General features: G+C 35.0%; 1 protein-coding gene across 1 annotated transcript in view; it reads right to left on the reverse strand.

Moving 5' to 3' along the window:
- Window positions 1-22,062, reverse strand: part of LOC146004615 (sodium channel protein Nach-like) — a 70,331-nt gene that overhangs the window by 662 nt on the left and 47,607 nt on the right. Inside the window, exons 6-11 of the mRNA XM_083143488.1 lie at window positions 17,785-18,061; window positions 6,725-6,778; window positions 5,379-5,475; window positions 3,958-4,055; window positions 1,974-2,238; window positions 146-268 (exon numbers count right to left, since the gene is read on the reverse strand). Of these exons, the coding sequence (XP_082999614.1) occupies window positions 146-268; window positions 1,974-2,238; window positions 3,958-4,055; window positions 5,379-5,475; window positions 6,725-6,778; window positions 17,785-18,061 (914 nt within the window). The remainder of the gene's footprint in view (window positions 1-145; window positions 269-1,973; window positions 2,239-3,957; window positions 4,056-5,378; window positions 5,476-6,724; window positions 6,779-17,784; window positions 18,062-22,062) is intronic.

The raw sequence follows: 22,062 nt of genomic DNA on the forward strand, positions 1-22,062 counted from the left end.
TATCCTTAGTGCCAAGTTTCTTTATCTTTTCTACCACGTACACTTTACACGAATCATTTCATCACCATAACCCATATAGCAATTTTAAATTGTAAAAGGTTGTGTAATGGACTTTTTATATAACACTAATAATTACTTTATTTACCTTACAAATCGTGTAGATTGATTTTTGGAAACGTACTTCATTCCATGAAAAGATGTTCTTTGTGTGTAATTTGCAAAAATTTCTGAAATATGCTTTGATAATGTTCCACAGATGTTTTTCACCCTGAAAATAGCCAAGGTATGACATTTACGTTAGTAGATTTCTTCCTTTTGTGAAAGAGAAATTAAGATGGGGGGGTTATTTGTTTTTCAGTGTTGGTTCCTAACGTGCAGTAAGATAACTTCAGTGAAGTATTAATGACTTTCCAAGATGTAAAAACCTTAAAATATTACAGAGTAAAATATGACAATTAATAAATTAACATTTCGAAAATGAAATGTGTTCCATGGCTTGCCAGAGATAAAGAAGGTATGACAAAATTCTAAACTATTTATATTGATGGATATTATTTGTTTATAATACAGGACTTGATCCACTCTATGTTTGCCAAGACACTATTATTAGAAAGAGTTCCAATGTCCTCTACGTTGCTCAATAAAAGTAAGACTTAAAAGGAAAAGCGACTATAATGACTTTCATTACTCGCATGAGATATTGATTGATTTGTGCAATCTTGCTTCGCTTTTCTGCAACTTTCCACTAATCGCAAAGAAGAGGGTGAACGGTAATGAGACGACGTGAATGAAGAGACAGTTAGAACAAAGATGAACAGAACACTAAACAAACCTCACAGAGTATTATACTGGCTGTGAGTCCAGACGCCGAAACCTCGTTGGTCTGCAAAACAACGTCCATGTTACATTACGTGGAAAAGACTTGAGGTTTTGGTGTCCTCAAAGGTTTATCCCTTATACCTCTTACATTACACTACACACGAGATTATTGTCCACTGTTCTACGAGGGCAAATCGAGAAGTCTTTTCCCATATTTCTTTTCAGCCGAAATATTAGTGCGATTAAGAAACCAAGATATGCATTCAATGCAATAGGTATTTCTTGGAACGGCCTAACATTAACTCTCGGCTGCTCCGCAGAACGGCGCTGCTGTCAGTTTGCAAAGATGGCTCAACACGTCCATGTCGTATAAGCAGCGAAGTGTTCTTCGTTTTCTATGGAGCAAGGGACGAATGCCCATCGAGATCCATAGGGAAATGCAGCCGACGTATGGGACAAGTGTCTCGCTATGAGGAGTGTGCGGTGGTGGTGTATGAGTTCGAAAATGGCCGAGAAAACATTCATGATAATGAGCTCACAACGGAAATCATTGCTCTTGGTGCGACGACGAAGCGCAGAGCGCTGTCCGGCGGTGGATCCACGATCAACCGGCCGAATTCCGCAAGAGCGACATTTCCAAACTAGTTGTGCGATGCGACAAATGCCTGAACCGCTGTGGGGACTATGTGGAAAAATAGTGCAAGATATATAGAACAATTCCTATATTTTGATTTCCCTGCATGTTTACTACTTTGGCTGAAAAAAATTGAGGCAAACACTTTTTGATTTGTATGGGCATCTTAAAATAAATATTTGAAACAACTTAGGACTTCAAATGTTATGGAGATCGTCAAGAAGAAATATTTAAAGCAGGTCCTTTCTACCCGATTCAAGGAGACTGGTCTATGTACTTCTAACGTGGGTATAATATAACCAACCAAGAAGGCACTAGGTTTATTTTTGTTTTGATATTTAGCATTTAGTCTTAACTTCAACATCTCCTCTTTTTGTAAAGAAAATTAATAAAATGAGTATTAGTGAAGTTAGTTGAAAGTACACACTTTTACATCGCATAATTTTATCTTCTTTATTTAACTACTAATTTAAAAACTGGTGTTTTACCACAGATCACACATGATAAGCAATATTCATACCTGATCTTAAGTTTACTTTGATGATTTTGTGTAAAGTTACCATGCAATCGCTTTGGTATATGAGGAATATACTTCCAAGGGACGCTGGAAAACCTTTTATTTCGATTTCTAATAAGCAGGCCATTCAGACCAGACAAACGTTGCCTCTTCCTTAGTTTGGTTTTGAACACAGCACACAAAGGGTGCAAAGTGAAGAAGTATAGATGCTCCACCAAGGAAATAAGACTCCCTCCGACAAAAAAGCTGAATGTTCCACCTAAGGAAGCTGAAAGTAGAAATAGAATTGAATAGCATTATTACAATTTGATATTCAAGTAAGGAGTAACCATTCCCACACTCCTACACTCAGTCCGGACACTCCAATTTCTTGTGTATTAGATGGCTCAATTTATATTAATGGGTGCAGTGTAGTTAGTTGTCTTGGAAAACCTATTAAAAACGACAGTGATTTTGACTTTTGCAGTTCAAAACAGAATGGAAAGTCAAGGAGTAGAATCTTGAGAATTTTAATGTTCATTCATACTCTCCCCCCACTCCACCCTCTCTCTCTCTCTCTCTCTCTCTCTCTCACAAACACACACACACACTCTCTTTCACACGCACACATACACACACACATATGTATATGTGTTCTTCACGCTATTTGTGATCTCATTTATGCATATTTTAAATTGAAACATTCATTGGACATGAAAATGGCTTTAGCTCTTTTCAGTTCTTACGGCGGGCGCTCTAGAAGCTGACAGGGGAAATGGGGAGCGGGGAAGCGCCCAATCCAGCACGATAAGAAACCTAGCGGCCAGTAGCACGAGTTTCACGTAGTGCTTTTTCCGGCCGCGTCGTGTCTTTCGGCGCCACTGCTGTTGTCTGGTTGGTCTGTTGCGTAATCCCCGCTCCCCACTTCCCTTGGCAGAACTAGGACCGGCCGCCGTAAGAACTGAAAATAGCTATAGTGGCTGTAGAAGTTTGAATTTGATTTAAAATAAAAATATGAGTGTCAAGTCTAAAACGAACAAAAGACAATCCTAAAGTTTTGACTAAGTCATGACATCTAAATTTTACATTTAGCTCTAATTGCAATTCTTTTACTGGCTACTTTATATACTTTTTCATTTCACTTCAGTTACTCAGTTATTGAAACAACGAATTCATTAACACATTTTTCTTCTAAAAAAAAAAGTAAAGTGTGCATAGCACCACGCCATGAAGGCGTATAGGGGGTGTGGGGTAACGCCCCACTCTTTCTTGATCCGGTCGTGAGTGGGGCTGATGTGATCAGCATCACGCCCCTGACCGCCTTTACCCCCCAGGTTTCATTCGACGCTGGGTGGGCGCCGGAGCCGCATCCAACGTTAGAAAAGTTCCCGGATTTGAATCGGCCGGTGATCGAACCCGGGACCTTGAGCACGGTAGTCAAACACGTTAACGACTTCTTTTTTATTTTTTTATTGAAAGGAATACCCCTGTGCGGAAGTATTCCCCATCATTCACACGACTTTCACTCATATCAATTGGACTTTTTTTCTCGATTATTATCATGACAGACAAACACAGATACCCATGCCTTAACTGGGAATCGAACCCGGAACCCCTGGCGTTGTAGCGCACTGTGCTAAAAACTCCACCATGGAGGTCGACATGACTGAGCCACCGCGGCCACCTATATATACTCTTGGATAAAGCTTATTGCTTTCCAAGATGTTACACGAAGTTTGATTAAAATTACATCGGATTATCATATTTAATCTTTATTATGACTTAGAATGTGTTACATACTTACGCAGAAATTTGATTTCATTTGATTAATTTGCATTCGTTTCATCAAAACTTTTAAGCCACAAATGCTATGGAACATGCCATTTTGATTACAATAAAAAATAGTATAACCATTGATTCAGTAAAGTAATAAAAATATATTAAATAGACATACAGTGGATAAAAGTTCCAAGAAACGTATGTGAAAATTTTCAAAAAAATTACTCACCAAGAAGCTCCATAGATCCATACATGACGTCTCTTTTCCACCTGGTTTCAGCGTATGGAAAGTATTTTAGTTTCATTGTTATGCGATGTTCAGAATTGCTGAAAGATAATTTGACATAATTTATATTGTCACACTGAACGAAAACTTTGTGATTGATATTTTCCATTGAGTTTTTTATGGTGAACATAAACAGTTTTTTTTTTTCTAGAAATTGTTCATAATAATGTTTTGAACAGTCATATGTATTACTACTCTACGATATGGATATTTAGAAGTAAACGTTCATTTTATAGAAATTCTACAAAACAGAAAGAAATGGATTTATTATTCAAAGCTCTTGTAATGTTTAATAATAAAGTTTAAACTTTCCCTCAGTAAACATAGTCAACATCTCTTCATAAATACCTATTACACATTTTTAATGTAATTTTACGGAAATATACTGGGATAAGAAGATTCTTTTATATGTAAACATCAGAAAAAATGACAGCGGTGATCCGAAGCCATTACACCATATAATAATTACCGTGATCATCCAAAGATGATACATGTATTGTTTGTACGGTGATAGGAATCACCCCTTAGTTTTCTTTTAACACAAGAAAGTTAAATAGAATCGCCTATGACAGAGGTCGAAAATAACTTTTCCCCTAGATTCGTCGCCGACCTCCATCACGGAATGGTGAGAACAATGCGCTATGATGCCAGAGTTCTCGGATTCGAACCCCGACCTGTGCATTCTTGGTGAGTCTCCCTCTATCAATTTCTTCGCTCATCCTCGTCGTTGCGATTAACCAAAAGAGACAGAAATGTGACGCTAAATGACAAGAATCAAATCACATTTTCCCGCAGTTTCCTTCACTGTGAACTTATTAACTTCCTAAAATATTGAAAGAAGATATTTTGTTGTCTCCGTTAATGTTCTGGCTACAAGATTGCAATGTGACATACTACAATAAACTTTTCATCGAAATTGGTGATGAATGTGCACAGAGAAATCTGATCTATGTAACGAATGTATCAATTCAAGACGAATACTTCACTAGTCAGTAGATTAGACTGTATATATTTTTCTGGAGAATAGCGCTTCTACGTTTGTAGAATGACCAGTTCACTCTGACTTTAATATATGTTTCCACAAATAGAAGACAAAATACTTTTATTTTCTACTGAATGTTTCTCTTTCAGTACAAATAACGATTACAGATTCCTTATTTAACAGTTTCCCCACGAATAAATAACACCTCTCCAGAGCTCTGATTAGGAGTATTTTATGACAATAGATTAATCTTGAAGAAAACTTTTGTAACCCATATGGAAGAGCAATTAGAATCCAGATTGCAATTAAATACTGTATTCCAAACAGACGATACGAGCTATTGTAAACTTTTTTGTTAAAGGCCATTCTTGATATTACTTACTTGCTCCTATCCCATGGCTCCTCGTAAGTAAAGTACCGTTGTTCTTCACAAGTTTCGTAACATTTGCCGATATTTCGTGCTTCCTTATGTATTAAATCTGAAACAGAATTAATACATAATATAAGAACGATGTTACGTAATGTCAGCAGTAAATGCAAAAGTATCACCTCTTCTTGCATTTAAACAGGTATTTTATTTAATATCATCATTCATTCAACCCCATCATGTTTGATTTACACAAAATTCACTTTTGAAGTGGTTCAGATTTACGTTTCATCCTCCGAGCGCAAAGGAGTCAGGTTAGAGATATTTTCCAACCACTGGCGTTCGCAGAGGGGGTGCTGAAGGGACTATAGCCCTGCGAAATTAAATAAAAATGAAAGCAGTAATGAAATCGGAAAAAAAAATTATCACCGATTGCACCATCTAGTTTCACAAGTTCAGCCCCTACGAAAAAATCATGCGTACGATGGTGTTTCCAACACAGTCCTTTGTTCCAAACAAATTCGTTAGCACAGACTTCTACCCCCTTTTTGCGTAATTTATGAGGATAATAACGTCTTTGATACTACTACTACCACTACTGGTAGTATTAGTAGTAGTAATATTATTATTATTAATAATAATAATAAAGCCATTATTATTATTATTATTATTGGTATATCCTTGTACTTGCCCCTCCTAGACAAAAATTCTGATAATATATTTTTCCGCAAATTGTTTTCTGAAAAAAATAATTTTAGTAATTAATTAGGCATACACGGGGGGGGGGGTGGACTGTGTCATGGACCTTGGGGGATGGGCACCCCTGACCGTAAGCACTATCCATCCCATTGATTAGAAAATATGAAATCACATGAGCTACAAATTTTCTTCATTTTTCAAATATCGAAAATAATGGAAAAAGGATCAAGATGGGAAACAATTACCGCAATATGTTATTTTACGTAAAGTAATTTAGCAAATATGTAAAATATATAATATCCTCCTGGCAAATATACAAAAATATGTAACATAAAACTTATGCAAAATCATGTCAGTTATATAATTGGTTGACATTTTCGTGTTGAAGGTATGTATCTAGAAAGGAATAAACTATGTAATTACATAAACATCCAGGCACTAAATATCATGAACAACATTTAAAATTTGTACTTTCAAATTAAACATAATTAAAGTAAATGAAGGCAGAGAAAAATTAAGGGAATGTGGATTTCCTTCATTACCAATACTTTAAAATGTGATCATTTAAATTTCTTGTCGCCAGATTGCAATGACTGCTTTAGAAATAGAAACGCTTCAGTTCTGTTCCAAGCATTTTCTAAAAGTATGAGTTTAGTACTCACCTTGATTTTCTGCAGTACATAATAATCCATTGACATCACATTCCTTGACGTTCCCTAAAAATATTATGTTTGTGGATAAATGTAAAGAATCATAATATATTCTACACATTTGTCACTTACAATATGCATTAAAATGTGAATTAAAATATTTTTCCTCAATACAGGGTTCCTATTGGCAGCCAGCACTTGACATTTGGTGCTCCAAGAGTGTTAAGTCGTCAACCAAAGTCTCCACGTTCAATTCCCGGAATGGGTATGGATGTTCTTTGTTTGGATTGATTGATTGCATTTAAAATTTTGGTTGCGTCAGCACTTACGCTGTATTTACACCCGTTACATGATATGGAGTCAAGCCCCTTACCTTAAAATAAAACACAACTGACTTCAATTAAAAGCTGAGGCTGTAAAGGGTCACTCAGCACAAACATGGACAAAACACAGGATAACACACACAGTCCTAAATTCATCGTATCATCACTCTTCGTAATTAGTCAATAGTGACATGAAAGCAAATTAATGTAGACCAACTAAAAACCAACAAGTAAAACAATTAACGAATACCAATTATTTTGAAAGCATAAATAAATTTTAAAGAATGATGAGTCTACTCAAGCTGTTCATTGGGGGGTGGTATAATATTATACTTATTGATAGGCTTCATTGGTAGACAAATGAACAAGTGTAAAGTGTAACACAAGTTAATATCGTAACGAACCTTAAAGTTCGTGGGATCTTAAGAACACCTAGAATGTTAACCAGTTAATTGATGGGGTGATGTAAACTACTCATCATTCATCCTCTTGATGAGACCACTCGTCATTGACATGACGAGTTATTGCTTGTCATGCGAAAGGTACAAATTACACAAAGGAATTAAACTACTGAAAAGACAATGGACACTCGTTGTGTTTTGTGAACCGTTGAACCTGTATCATGGCTGGGTGTAGGATAATTACCTGTCTAACTGAAGTCTCTGAGCTGAATGAAAATAGCGAAGTCCTCTGCAAGCTTCTAACTTGTTGACCAAAGCGTGCTTCCACTATCGACCTCCTGCCTTCCTGACCTCCTCTCTCTACCAACTCAATTCCCAAAGTCCAGTCACTTCCCAGCTTGTCTCACCTCTATATTCCCTGGCCATCGAGCTCTTCCTCGATGCCGAATCGCCGAATCGTGTTTATTATAATTGCTACCATGCAAACCGCTGACACCAAACCCAGAAGTGTTACCTGTTTCCTGAATGCTCAGGAGGTTTGCATGGCACAACACAATGCATTGTAAACATGCCTAAGAGGCTTGAGACAGCTGAGAAAAACAAGTGAATGCCCTGGTCAACATGAAGCGTTCAGAGAGACTTAATAAAATAAACATACAATCTTAGGGATTGATACGTTCGCGCCTCCTAGGAAAAATTTTCTCCTTTGAAAATTTAAAAATCAAATCGTAAAGCTTGACATGACTCAGGTTCGCCAATTCCATATATTTTCATAAAAAACCAAATATACAAAAAAATCCACCAAAACATAACTTTCCCTTGTTTGCCGTAGCCTGAATGAAAAAAATATTTTATTCCCTAAACTCTAAAATGAATAATACCCTTAATACTAACAAATTCGTATGTTTATACGATGTAAAAAACAATAATATATACTATTATAGGACTAGAAATCACAAACGTTCGTGTCGTTAAGCGATAAAACTCTTAATGTATCACATGTGCGTGTACGTAATGTGTATTATGTATAATTGCTCATCAACCTGCTCCTAGTCAAGAGTCTGTGATGCCTCGCCACGCGGTAACGACTCTGTGTCTCCCGCAAGGCCAACGGTTGGAGCGTCTTGCAAAATGGAACGGAATTCACAATGTTTATTTATATTGCCACTTGATATAGACTCTTCAAATAAATAGAAAAACCTTAAAAAGGTGCACAAGTAAGTACACGTAAGTAAGCATGTAAAACATTGTCACATCTCACTGTTGTGTCCGTGTGAAAACCTGATCATATCAAAGTGCGTATGTTTTACGAACTACGTAGCCACTGCACTCCTAAAATCGTTGAATATATGAACTTGCACGGCTATGTTGCACATTCCAAGGTAGTATTATACAATATTCAATGCATATAGTGAGTTACACTGAAAACTGTCGCTGGTAAAAACTTAATTATAGCGTTCCATTTTCTCTTCTACATTAAACTGTACACTGTATACATATATATGGCTTGGTGAATACCTTTGTATGACTGCACACAAAATTAATAATCTTCCAAGTGACAAAACTATGTGCTTGAGTTTAAATATCAAATAAATGTTCTGCGAACAAATGTGTCGCTTTCAATATTCCATGTTGGTGAGAAGAAAAAAAAATATATCACACTAATATCTGCATGCAATAAACATATGCATAAAATATTGTCACTAAAACATGCTTTCTAAAATGTTCGAAAGTGCTGTAATTATGTTTTTATTGCTTGCATGTCCGTTTATTATTCAAAGTGCAAAATTTCATCGTAAAAAAAAAATTAGGCACTAATTGATGCACTGGTCAATTGACACCACTGATGCTTGTCGCTTCCTTGCAGTATAATGTAAACTTAAATGCATATAAAACTAGTTCTTATGCATGACACAAAACTGAAAATGTATATAAGGACTATGGAAAAGTACTGTTTCCCATAATGCATGTTAAATGACCAAATAGATACACATGATAGGAGCTCACATGTGTATGTGTAGAAACACTGTAGCACAATTCTGTAATTATTGTTTGTGAACAGAACTGCTGGTTGTAGAATGTATGTTTTCTCTGCTTCCTCTTCTTTCTGGATTGCTTGTCGTCTTGACTGCATGGGGCAATGTAAAAAATGTGGTAAATTACCCGTAGAACTTGGGAGATGGGGAAAAGTTGTTGTTTTAACTGCAAACAGTGTGGAGGGAAATTTTATCTAGCTCCATCACTAGGTATTGTTGATAATGTATAGTCCGCTATACTTGGGAAATGTATGGTTGACTACATCCTTCCAGTAAAAGGTAGTCTCCGTGTGGTAATAATTAGAAATGTCTGCATGTCTCCCTCAAATTGGTGGTGACGAGTCTCTTCTTGAAATAGTACTTAAAATGTCTGCATGTCTCCCTCGTAGAATGATACTCAGTCTTTCTGCCTGGTAATAGTAGACTGCCTGCGGATGTCCGTCATGAAAAATGCCCATGGATGGTGTAGGCATTGCTTGTCCATGGCGTTCCGTATAGACAGGTTAGGTTGAATAAAGGGAAAATTATGACAAAGAAAGGAAATTGCAATAGGATGGGTATATATAATTCAAGTATGCATGTACACAAAACCAACTAATTTCCACTGTCTTTTCTTTAAAATCAATTTAAATTGTCTCATCAAAATAAAATAAATTAAATAAATAAATAAAATAATTGCCATAACTCTTTGAAAATAAATAAGGAAAAATTTAAATAAAATATCCAACCGTAATTAAAATATTAATGTCCATGATTAATGTGTTGCCTTAACCTATTAATTATTACTGTGCTGCTCTAAATGAATCTGTTTAGAAAGCTGATAATGTTTATACAAATAATATCCTAGGGTTGCGGTTAATAAAACATTCCAAATAACAAAAACTAATATAGACATGGGCAACGGGTTTAGGACTAATTCCTGAAATGAAATGTTCTTACTAATTGATTGATTAAGTTGTTTTAAAGCAAGTTCAAGTGGAGTCCATTGGGGAATAGTGAAATCAGATAAATTCTTGGGAATATTAGGTAGTAACTCAATTTCCTTCATTTTGACTTGTTCGAAAGCTAACATTCTTGTGTGTAAAATTTGTTGATCCACAATAATTTGCGAAAAATCCTGATAATTAAAAAATAAAGATTGGCCTTCGGTGAGCTGAACTGATCTGTGCGTGTTCAAATTATTATTCAAATTCTGAATAACAATAAATTGACCTGAACCTGATATTAAAATACCATTGCGTGTTCTGATAAACTGGAATAATTTATTGTCAGTAATAGATTTCACTTCAAAATTACAAAATGTAGAATTAATAAACAAAGATAAGTGTTGCAAGCGTGTTCTAGATTCTGTTGAAATTCTAAAAAAAATTATTATGGTGTGAACCCTTAAAATAAATAAATAAAATTTGTGTTGCGCAAAGCAAGCTATTAGTGTCATTAAGAGGTTGCTTTGACAAGCCTCTAATGGCCTCCTAATAAACGTTAGGCCGGTGCAATTTGCCGTGGTTCATAAATATGCAATGTAAGACAAAATTTCAGTAAATGCTACTTCTGAGTTTCGTTGAAACTCCAGGTGGTAACAAAATATAGCATCAGGGAATTAAAAAAGTGAAATTCAAATTTGAAACACAATAAAAATAATAAAAAACTTTCTCAATTTCAAATTTCCTTTAAAGAAAAGAAATGTATCCACTCAAAACTTCTTGAGTCCGCCGTATACCTCAAATCACTTGGTCGTGTAAGCAGACCCGCCGCGGAAAGGTATACTTGACCCATATAAGAATGGTGTGTCAATCCCTTAGGTATGTTTAAACAAAATAGATAGAGAATAGTTATGCTATATATTAAAATATAAATACAAATTAATAGTTATTACCTACTGTACTAACATTAACACGAAATTAATCAGTAAGAAGTAATTAATTTATTGCTGCATTGTCGAATAAGGTGCAAATTGGGTAAGTAAGCTAAATTTCCTAATAATAAATATTAATAATAATAATAATAATTTCTCAAATTCAACATTTGTGGTAAACCACTCTGTTTAAATTTGGAAAGGCTAACGATGCCGTGGCGACTTTTGCTGCTCATGCCTGTGCCACTCACCGAGGCTTAGCCTGGCATGTTGCTAATAATCTTGATTACTCTATGTGCATAAAGTGCTAAAAATTGCCCTTTTGTAAAATTTCCCTGATTTATCGAAATTTCGTTTGACTTTATCCTGATTTAAACCAAATGTACGTCGATTTCCCAAAAAACTTACTTACTATAAATATCTCTATAAAAAACGGGAAAATTTTGCGAGAAAAACGCAAAAATTCGTCTTGTTGTTCCTTAAAAAAAAACTTATTGGTCGTGATTAGTCTGAAGTGCATAAATGCGACGTTTTATGGCAAAAGTTATCTATATAGAACAAAATACCCCTAACCTTGTTGACATGAACTTCTATCGTGAAAATCAAATTCTGATGGCTATATGCGGAACTAAACTGATCCCATAAAATTTTAATGGACGACCGCCACTGGTTGGAGAAAATATGCAAAGCCTATGGTAAGTGTTTTCTGAGCTTCCAGCGTGTTCAAAGTACTCGGGAGAGCGCTTGAGTGCAGAAAAGGAATTCGCTGATACCAGACATTCTAAATTGTGCAAGGTTGCATTTGTGGTCGCTGGACGTAACTGAAAATTTCTCTATGGCGACAACGAGAGCTCTGGCAAGTTCGCTGCCGTGATCGGCGACTTCGGGGAAGTTCGGGTTCCGTTCGGGAGGTGGAGGGGAAAAGGTCGCTGCTTCGAGCAGCGGGCAAAGGAACGGAGAGAGAAAATGCAAGGCGATGGTTCGCTGATACATTGAATGACGCGTAACTGTTTACAAAACTAACTTACTACGAACAAAGTCTAGTAAGCGCTGCGGGAGTTCGAAATAAAGTCAAGGACTTTGAAATGACGTAATAAATTGGATGAAAAGAAAAAAACTTCGTTGCGCTTGCGACAGCGTATTACTTGAACACTTCCGTGCTCGTACAATAACAAAACTTGGAAAGCTGCTAGCAAACTAAATGACTAATAAATCTTGCATAAGGTACAATTAAACGTAAAAAATGAATTATACTTAAAATTTAAATCGTAATTAATATAAAATTCTAGGCGAACGTGAAGTCGTAAAAAAATATGGTCTGTAAACGAAACAACAGGTTCGGGAACCTGAAAATTTGGCTTACTTTCTGCTTTTAAAGTAACACTTGAAACTTTCTCGACTTTTACTGGTGACTGATTCGCAAATGACTCTTTAATATTTACAACTGGCTGAACACAGGATGAAATAGGCAATTCACTTTCCAATTTACAACTGTTTTGAACAAAATTAGGACCCTTGCTTACGGCAAATTTCTGAACTCTATCTTTAACGGATAAAATATTCTTCGGCAAATCTATACTGTCGTCTTTAGTGACTAAACTATTTCTGGATGCATCCTGAACTTCTTCTTGTACCCTAGGTTGAATAATAATGGACTGAGGCAGTGGAGGGGGAATTGGCGGGTGACTCGTTTTTAATGGTACCACTTCAACAATCGGTGCAATATCGTCGTAAATCTGCTCAATGGGCGGTGAATCATTAAGTTTGCTTAACGGTAATTCGTTGGTACACTCATGGTCATAAGTAATAAATTTCTTGCGGTGACATTGAAAATAACAGATTATGAAAATTATAAAGATACTAATAATAAATGTTGTTAATAATAAAATTGTAATTATATTATAAGGATAGTCAAAGGACTTGTTCAACAGATAAATAAAATTAGAAGCTTTTACGTATGGAAGAAATCCGTTTAAAATAACTAAAATCGCAATGATTTTCATGTTGCTTAGGCAATCAAAACAAACAGTTCTTCAAAACTAATACGTACTTTAAGCCTGCCTAGTCTAATTACTAAATATTTTAACTCAACTTTTAATTATTTTCTGACTCTAGGCTCAATTTATCTGCGTACTTTATTTATTTAATATAATTTCTTTATTCTCTAAATTTATTAGCACTGTTTAACTTATGTTATTTTAAATTTTACTGCAAACTTATCTTATTTTAATTTCAGGTGTTAACGTTATGTTTAAATACTTAAAATTAATTGAACCGTACTAAGGTACAAGGTAAGGAAAAATTGAGTCTGATTTACTCCTGACTACCTGAAATAAAATAATAACTATCATTTATGCGATCTTTAAATGCATTAAAATACTAACATCACTAAAACTTGAAGAATCTTTAATTCTCTCTACTCATTCTAAAATATGCTTAGCATATTATTGTGGCAAAGTTAGAAACTAAAACCGTTGTGGTTTACTCATAATCATTCTGCGATGGCAGAATGGATTTCCAGGATTATCGGTAGCTATCCAATATCCGAAGGAAAATACTTGTTAGTGGAGCGCAATAAAATCTTGACGTCGACGTCTACATATTCATATAATATAAATATTCTCATAACTGGCGCTTAAAAATAAACTTTGCTAATATAATCATATACCTTCTTCTGAAGAGTAACTATAAAATTCCAGTGATGTATTCGCTGAGCTAGTATTGTTACATACTGCAAAACTTTTGTGCCTAAAGCACATTATTAAATAATAAGTCTGCTTTTAATTGTTAATATTATTAGTGCTATTTTATTATAAATTATTATTATGTTACGCGAGTGGATTTAAAATATTAGACCTGTTTCACTTTAATAAATGCCGTAACTTGGAGCAAACTTGCAATATTTATATTTAAAATTTTAAAACAATCTGCATTTTAAAGTTTTTAACATTCGAAGCTACAACGTGCTAAGGATAAATATTCAACTGTCAAACGAAACATTGTTTCGGACAGGAGAAAAAGAAATATATAAATATATACTAACAAAAAAAATATCTCGTTAATATGTGAGAAACGTCCACGCCGTGTGATGCTCTCCTAATTCTCTTCTAGTTATTCAAAATAAGTTGGCTGTGCCTAACTTTGCTTAAAGCATATAAGTATATGTATATCTGTGTACGGATTCATTCTCGTCACAACTGCTTACCTGTGCGGATATCTCTCGTCACTGCAGCCTATTTATACATCTATTACTTCTCAACTAGAACTTTTAATTAATCGGGCGGTTTATACCCTAAATCACGGTACGAACATTGTACAGCGTGTCGAGGAATATAATTAGCGTTTCGTTTCTTTACATATTAACATGAATTGAAAATTTTTAGGCAATGTATGCGTAAGTTAAGGTAACGTAAGGCAAGTGACTATCTCGTATAAACTTGACTATCTCCTTAATCTAAGCTCCCTTCATGAGGTGCTAGGAGACTTCAGTCATTAAGAATATAAATGAGTGGTCCTCGGGGCCTTATTCGTTCCCAAAACTATATATGTATAAAAATGTAATATCCTCGTTGCAAAAGTCTTAGCAGTCATAGTTCAAGCATTCTAAATCCTTTACAAGTTACGTTCAGTTTTAAACCAAATTTAAATTAAACTTTTAAGGAATTTCAATTAATAATAATAACAAAAACAAAATATTGACTCAAACAAGCATACTCTGTGCTATGACTCGTTAAAATGCACCATAGTGCTGATTGACTCTGACTCTGTGGCACTAATTTATTTTCCTCATTCATAAATAACTTTATAATCCACTTTTAATCCACGTTATTAATTAATTAAAATATTAAGGGTAAAATCGTTTACTGTTCACTGTAGCTTACTGCATCCTCATAACCAACGTTGTAATAATTTTCGTATTCAAGATTATGTAAAAAAAAAATTTAAAATCACTGTCAATGCAAGAAATCTTCAAATCTAAATGCCTTTCCCTTATTCCATATTTAAAATTCTGGATGGTAAAATTTTCCCAGGTGGGAATTTGTCGTAGCCATGGTACCGGGTTCGTGAGTGAACCACAGAGCTACCAGGAGCAGATTGATAGGGAATCGTCCACGGACGTCCCTGGGCCGGCCACATTTTTGATGAAATGGGCCTCCCTCAAATCCGACATCGAACCTTCCGCCATGCGGAATGCCGGACGCTCCTGATACCATAGCGCCAGCCCGACGGAGCTAGGGCGCAGGTTCCTCCGCATTTTACATTTCGCTGATTATCGACCCAAACTTGAAGTCGATAAATTTAATCAAATTCATCCTCATGTTAGACTAAACATCTATCATGGCATATATAAATTCTTCTCCCCCCATTAATGCAAAAGCTTTAAGCCCTATGTATTTTCAAAATTAATTTTGGCAAGGACATACCAAAACTACACAAATGAACAAAATTTTGGGGTGGGGTTGAATTTAAAACTGATTAACAAACTCTTTTCATTCCTGTAAGAAATGAAAAGGCCCACGTATCTTCATCACGTAACGAGCTTTGGGGTGGGGTTAATTTAAACTGGCTAACAATTTCTTTTCATTTCTGAAAAAATGAAAAGACCCGCTAATCTCCACCACGTAACGAGCTATCGTTAGGGTGGGTTTGAATAAAACTGGTTATAAACACTAATATTTCAATTTTCATTTAGTTCATGGTGAAATAAATGAAAATCCCAGCACCTCGACCACGTAACGAGCTTAAAGTTCGTGGGATCTTAAGAACACCTAGAATGTTAACCAGTTAATTGATGGGGTGATGTAAACTACTCATCATTCATCCTCTTGATGAGACCACTCGTCATTGACATGACGAGTTATTGCTTGTCATGCGAAAGGTACAAATTACACAAAGGAATTAAACTACTGAAAAGACAATGGACACTCGTTGTGTTTTGTGAACCGTTGAACCTGTATCATGGCTGGGTGTAGGATAATTACCTGTCTAACTGAAGTCTCTGAGCTGAATGAAAATAGCGAAGTCCTCTGTAAGCTTCTAACTTGTTGACCAAAGCGTGCTTCCACTATCGACCTCCTGCCTTGCTGACCTCCTCTCTCTACCAACTCAATTCCCAAAGTCCAGTCACTTCCCAGCTTGTCTCACCTCTATATTCCCTGGCCATCGAGCTCTTCCTCGATGCCGAATCGCCGAATCGTGTTTATTATAATTGCTACCATGCAAACCGCTGACACCAAACCCAGAAGTGTTACCTGTTTCCTGAATGCTCAGGAGGTTTGCATGGCACAACACAATGCATTGTAAACATGCCTAAGAGGCTTGAGACAGCTGAGAAAAACAAGTGAATGCCCTGGTCAACATGAAGCGTTCAGAGAGACTTAATAAAATAAACATACAATCTTAGGGATTGATACGATATGGATTTTGTATGTGAAATAATATGCAATATGTATATGAAATATGAACTTTAAGATTAACAAATGAAGCTATGTTAATGGTCTTTGAAAGCAAGAAAAATATACAAAACTAAGGAAGACAAATTGAAATGAGAACAGTCAGAACAAATAAGGAAGCGTGGGGGACTAATTATACAAATAAGCAATAACATACGTACATAGGTATAATATTATTATTACTCTATTCTGTTCATGTTACTTGTACTCTTTTAAATTGTTTAGTAGTTCAGTGCATAAATGTATCCGAATTTAACACATGGATGGATTTTGGTAAATTTTGACTTTTACAAAATTGATTATTACAGAATGCTATTAAAATTCTTAGAAATGTTAGAAAGAATAGCATTTTCCTCCGTCATTACTGTTATGTAAGGATAAATTATTTAATATGTGCAGCATCTATGTATTGATAACAACTGTGTGCTAAAAATTTAGAACATCACAAACTGTAAGATTTTTCCCGGATAAAATTCAGCATAAGAGTAAGCACGTAAGTAGGAAATAACTGCAATGGTTCTGAAATGCCGCAACTCCTTCCAAAAGCACATAGGAGAAAGACAGGAATGTGAAAAAGGTATTCTCTTTATATAACTCAAGACTACCTACAATATTTTTTTATTTATTTATTTATTTATTTTTTTGCAGGAGAGGTAACCAATAATTTATTTATAGAAAGTGACTATTCTTTAGGAACTGATTGAATATCAAATTTTGATGTTTCTGCTACGTACCAGTAAAAATAAGATGTCGTTTTAAGATGGCGACACAACAGTAGTTTGTTTTCTTCCTGCAGTCTTATCACTGATATATTTTCTAGGTTTGAACGAAAAGACTATATTTAACTAAGAATGTTGTGTGATTTGAATTTAGCCTGTGTTTTGCTGCAGTCAAATTACTGTATTCTTCTTCAATAAATCCGTTTACATCTACATGAAACACAATACCTTTAGTTGGTAAATTCACCATCCATAGCGGTGTTAATGTGCAAAATAAGTACTTACCTTCAAGTTTGTAAAAATGTGGTGCACAGCCACAGTATTTTAAGTTCAGATTTAACTTCTGGTCCATCTGGCAAGCTTTGTAAGAATAGTATTTACTGGCTAGGAGCTTTCTTTCATCTTTGAAGTAGCATTTCCTTTGTTTTGGACGAACATTTCTTACTGCTGGCGTGCTCACAATTGCATCCACTGTGTAGTACCAAGTTTTATGCATGTAACCTTGTATATGGTCCAGCAGGTCTGTCGTCTTTGGATAATCAAATGGTGTATGCAAAAAAATCTGGAAGATATTTAATGTACAATCGTGGCTTTATCGTGAAGGTATTTTTTCCATGACTAGTATAATGCACATAGCATAACAAGTTCAAAATGTATACTTGTATCAATCTACTATAGAGGCCTATGATAGGGACCTTAGGCACCCGCCCTTGGCTCCACGCTCTTGGGGGTACCGTGTCTTATAAGAATAATTGATTGTGTACAGTTTATTACGAGTTTATAGGACGCTTGTACTTCTAATTGAAAAACTAATCGTATTCTTCCTGACTTTTGGAATGTTTGTGGCATACTTAACAATATCCAAACTACTCAAATAATATTCTGAAAAGTATTACCTACATAAATTCGTGTTCAAACATTTCAGTCAAAAATACTTAATATGCACTGTTTGTTAAACTATAGAATGAAATTATGATGAGAAATGAAACTATGTAAATTTAGTACTGCTTCAAAATTCAATGAGATCTAAAGATTAAAAATTACCACTTTGGTAGATATAATAATAGTTTGTTATTGCACACACTTAGTAAGGGATGCAATTGGTTTACTGAGGACAATTGGGGAAAGATATTTAGAGAAAGGAAAATATTATTTGTAGTATTTGCAGACCTGGAGAAAGCCTTTGATAGATTGTATTGGGTTAAACTTTAAGAAATTTTGAAGAAAATTGGTGTAGATTGGAAAGAGAGAAGACTTCTAAGCAACTTACAATGAATCAACGAGTTAAAGTGAGAACAGGAGACGAAATGACAGAAGGATCTGAAATTGGAATAGGAGTACGACAAGGATGCTGCCTATCGCCTACTTTGTTTAATATCTATTTAGAAGATATAGTGAAAAATTGTTTTCGGGGCACATTAGGTGTCAAATTGGGAGGAAGAAGAATAAACTACATAAGATTTGCTGATGACATGGCATTATTCGCTGAGGATGAAAGAATCATAAATAGTATGTTAGAAGAGTTAAACAGCAGCTGTGAGCAGTATGGGATGAAGATTAATGTAAACAAGGCAAAGGCAATGGTCATAGGACGGAAACCAAGGAATATTAATGTAAGAGCAAACAGTTAAAGAAACCCTGAAAGTGGATAGCTTCAAGTACCTCGGATGCACTATAAGCATTGACATGAGCTGCAAACAAGAAGTGAAAATGAGAATCTCAATAGCAAAAGAAGTTTTCTTTTGAAGAAAAAAAATTCTTGTGGACCCATGGACATAGGTCTAAGGAAGAGATTAGTGAAATGTTTTGTGTGGAGTGTAGCACTATATGGTGCAGAAACCTGGACGTTGAGAAGAAATGAAGAGAAACGACTCGAAGCTTTTGAAATGTGGACATGGCGAAAAATGGAGCGTGTAAAATGGACGGACAAGGTATGATACGAAGCCGTAATGAAAAGAGTTGGTGAAAAAAGATCTATAGTGAAGACCATCAAGAAGAGGAAAAGAAACTGCTTATGACACTGTCTATGAAGAACTGCCTGCTAAGGGATGCATTGGAGGGAATGATTGAAGGAGGAAAAGTCCGTGGGAGAAAGATATATCAGCTTATGGATGATATTAAATTAACTGGGTCGTATTCTATTACGAAGCGTGACCACCACCAGTGTCCCATAGGAAATGAAAATAAACAATAATTTACAAAATTTTATTAGCCATCGATAATACTCAGTTTTAAGCTTCATGTTCTGCTTATTGCTCAATAATATATATATATATATATATATATTGTAGAGATGTAATCTCTTGACGATTTGTACATGTAATGTGTGCAAAGGATTAGGCGCCTTTGATTCGCTGCTAACCAAAAAAAATAATTGAAAAATAATAACTAATAGATTTATGAACACTTGATGGAAATATAGAGGGGAGGTATTTCATTTCATGGGATATGTGCCGTGATTAGTTGAACTATAAAATCAAAGGAGAGAGTGGGAACATTTGCCTATATTTATTTTATGTCTCTTAACATATTTACTGCATTGCAGCTTACAAAAGAAGCAGTTCGCGTTACACATGAGCGTAAGTAAAAAAAAAAATGCTATGGCCAAAAGCCAAGCAAGGTCTACGCAGTTCATTTGTTCTTTAAGTCGTTCATCTTGTTCTTTCTTCTTTCCGTTTTTTTTTTTCATTTGAGCGTATATGTACCAGCAAATGGAGAAAAAATGTTTTCTAGTCAGGAACATAAACGCACTAAGTACTTATGAGTCAAATCAGCTAAGTGATACGTTCAGACTATTACTATGCGTATAATCGCAAATTATATAAAAATAACATTAAAATACCAGGGGGAATTAATTATTAGGGAAGAGATTTACTATATTGGTCCGGTGATTAGGAGAGCGTTCTGTAATCCTGGGCTTTTTAAACTGAAATGTTTTCCATCTTATGCAGAAGTACATTGCGTTCACGGGAAGTGAAGAGTGGAGGGAGGTAGGCTCCGTTACTTTGTAACCCCATATTTTTGTACCATCAAAACCTCATTTGCCAAATTTTGTACTATTTTTGTACTACTCAAAAATGAAAAAAAAAAAAATTTTGTACCACTCAATTTACCGTCGAAAAAAATAATCAAATTTGGGGTTACAGAGTAACGTCTCAACCTCATCATCGGTTTCGGCAATGTTTTCCACATCAAAATTTTGTACTATTTATGTACCATTTTGTACCACTATTTAAAAATTTTGTACCCATCAGAAACAGCCAGAAAAAAGACGGGAAAACTTTTACATTGCAACCATATATTTTTGTATCGTCTCGAGTTGCTTCGAAGAATATTATGCTATTTTTGTACTAATTTCTTTTAAATTAAACTTTATTAACACTACTTTGCAATAAGTGGATATCCGATTTTTATACCGTTCTTAGAAAACCCTCAAAATTTTGAAATTTGTATTTATTTCTTAGAGGCAGCAATTCACGGAAAAATATTGGACAAAATTTTATCGAATACATGAGGTTTTTGTCTGCGTAATGTTTGAATAAAATGTCAAGAATGACTACTTTCCAATAAGCACCTCCATTATTTTTGTACCGTTACGGAAAACCCGAAAATAATTTTCAATTTTTGGATTTTTCATATCAATGTACTAATTCATATGAATAAATGGACAAAAATATTATTACAATGGTGAGTTTAGAGCTCCCCAATTCATCAATACAATTCTATAGACATGTACTTTATATCAAGTCCCTTTTCAAGTCTTCGCAAAGTCACGAAAAACCCGGGAAACATTTTATAAATTTCACAATCCTCTCAAAGACACGCACTTTACAACAAAATATGGACCAAATATTAACGAATATCAGATGTTTATATCTGTTTAACGTTTTAAAAAATGACCTAATTTCTATTAGGCACCTTTTTGATTTTTGTACCGTCACTGAAAATCCGGGAAATATTTTTGAATTCTTACTTCTACGCTGAGACACGAAGTTTACAAGAAACTCTAGACCAAGTAACATTAAGTGTGTGAGGTTTGTATATAAGTAATGTTTAAATTATATCTCCTATATTGTTACTTTCTATTAAGCCCGTTATCGATTTTTGTACCGTCACGGAAAACCCGGGAAATATTTTGGATTCTTATTCTTCGCTAAGACACGAAGTTTACATGAAACTATAGACCAAGTAATATCAAGTGTGTGAGGTTTGTATATAAGTAATGTTTAAATTATATCTCCTATATTGTTTCTTTATATTAAGCCCGTTATCGATTTTTGTACCGTCACGGAAAACCCGGGAAATATTTTTGAATTCTTACTTCTTCGCTGAGACAGGAAGTTTAAAAGAAACTATAGACCAAGTAATTTCAAGTGTGTGAGGTTTGTATATAAGTAATGTTTAAATTATATGTCCTATATTGTTACTTTCTATTAAGCCCGTTATCGATTTTTGTACCGTCACGGAAAACCCGGGAAATATTTTTGAATTCTTACTTCTTCGCTGAGACAGGAAGTTTAAAAGAAACTATAGACCAAGTAATTTCAAGTGTGTGAGGTTTGT

This window comes from Lepisma saccharinum, chromosome 22 (assembly GCF_977018435.1).
Source record: "Lepisma saccharinum chromosome 22, izLepSacc3.1, whole genome shotgun sequence".
NCBI classification, from domain to species: Eukaryota; Metazoa; Arthropoda; class Insecta; order Zygentoma; family Lepismatidae; genus Lepisma; species Lepisma saccharinum.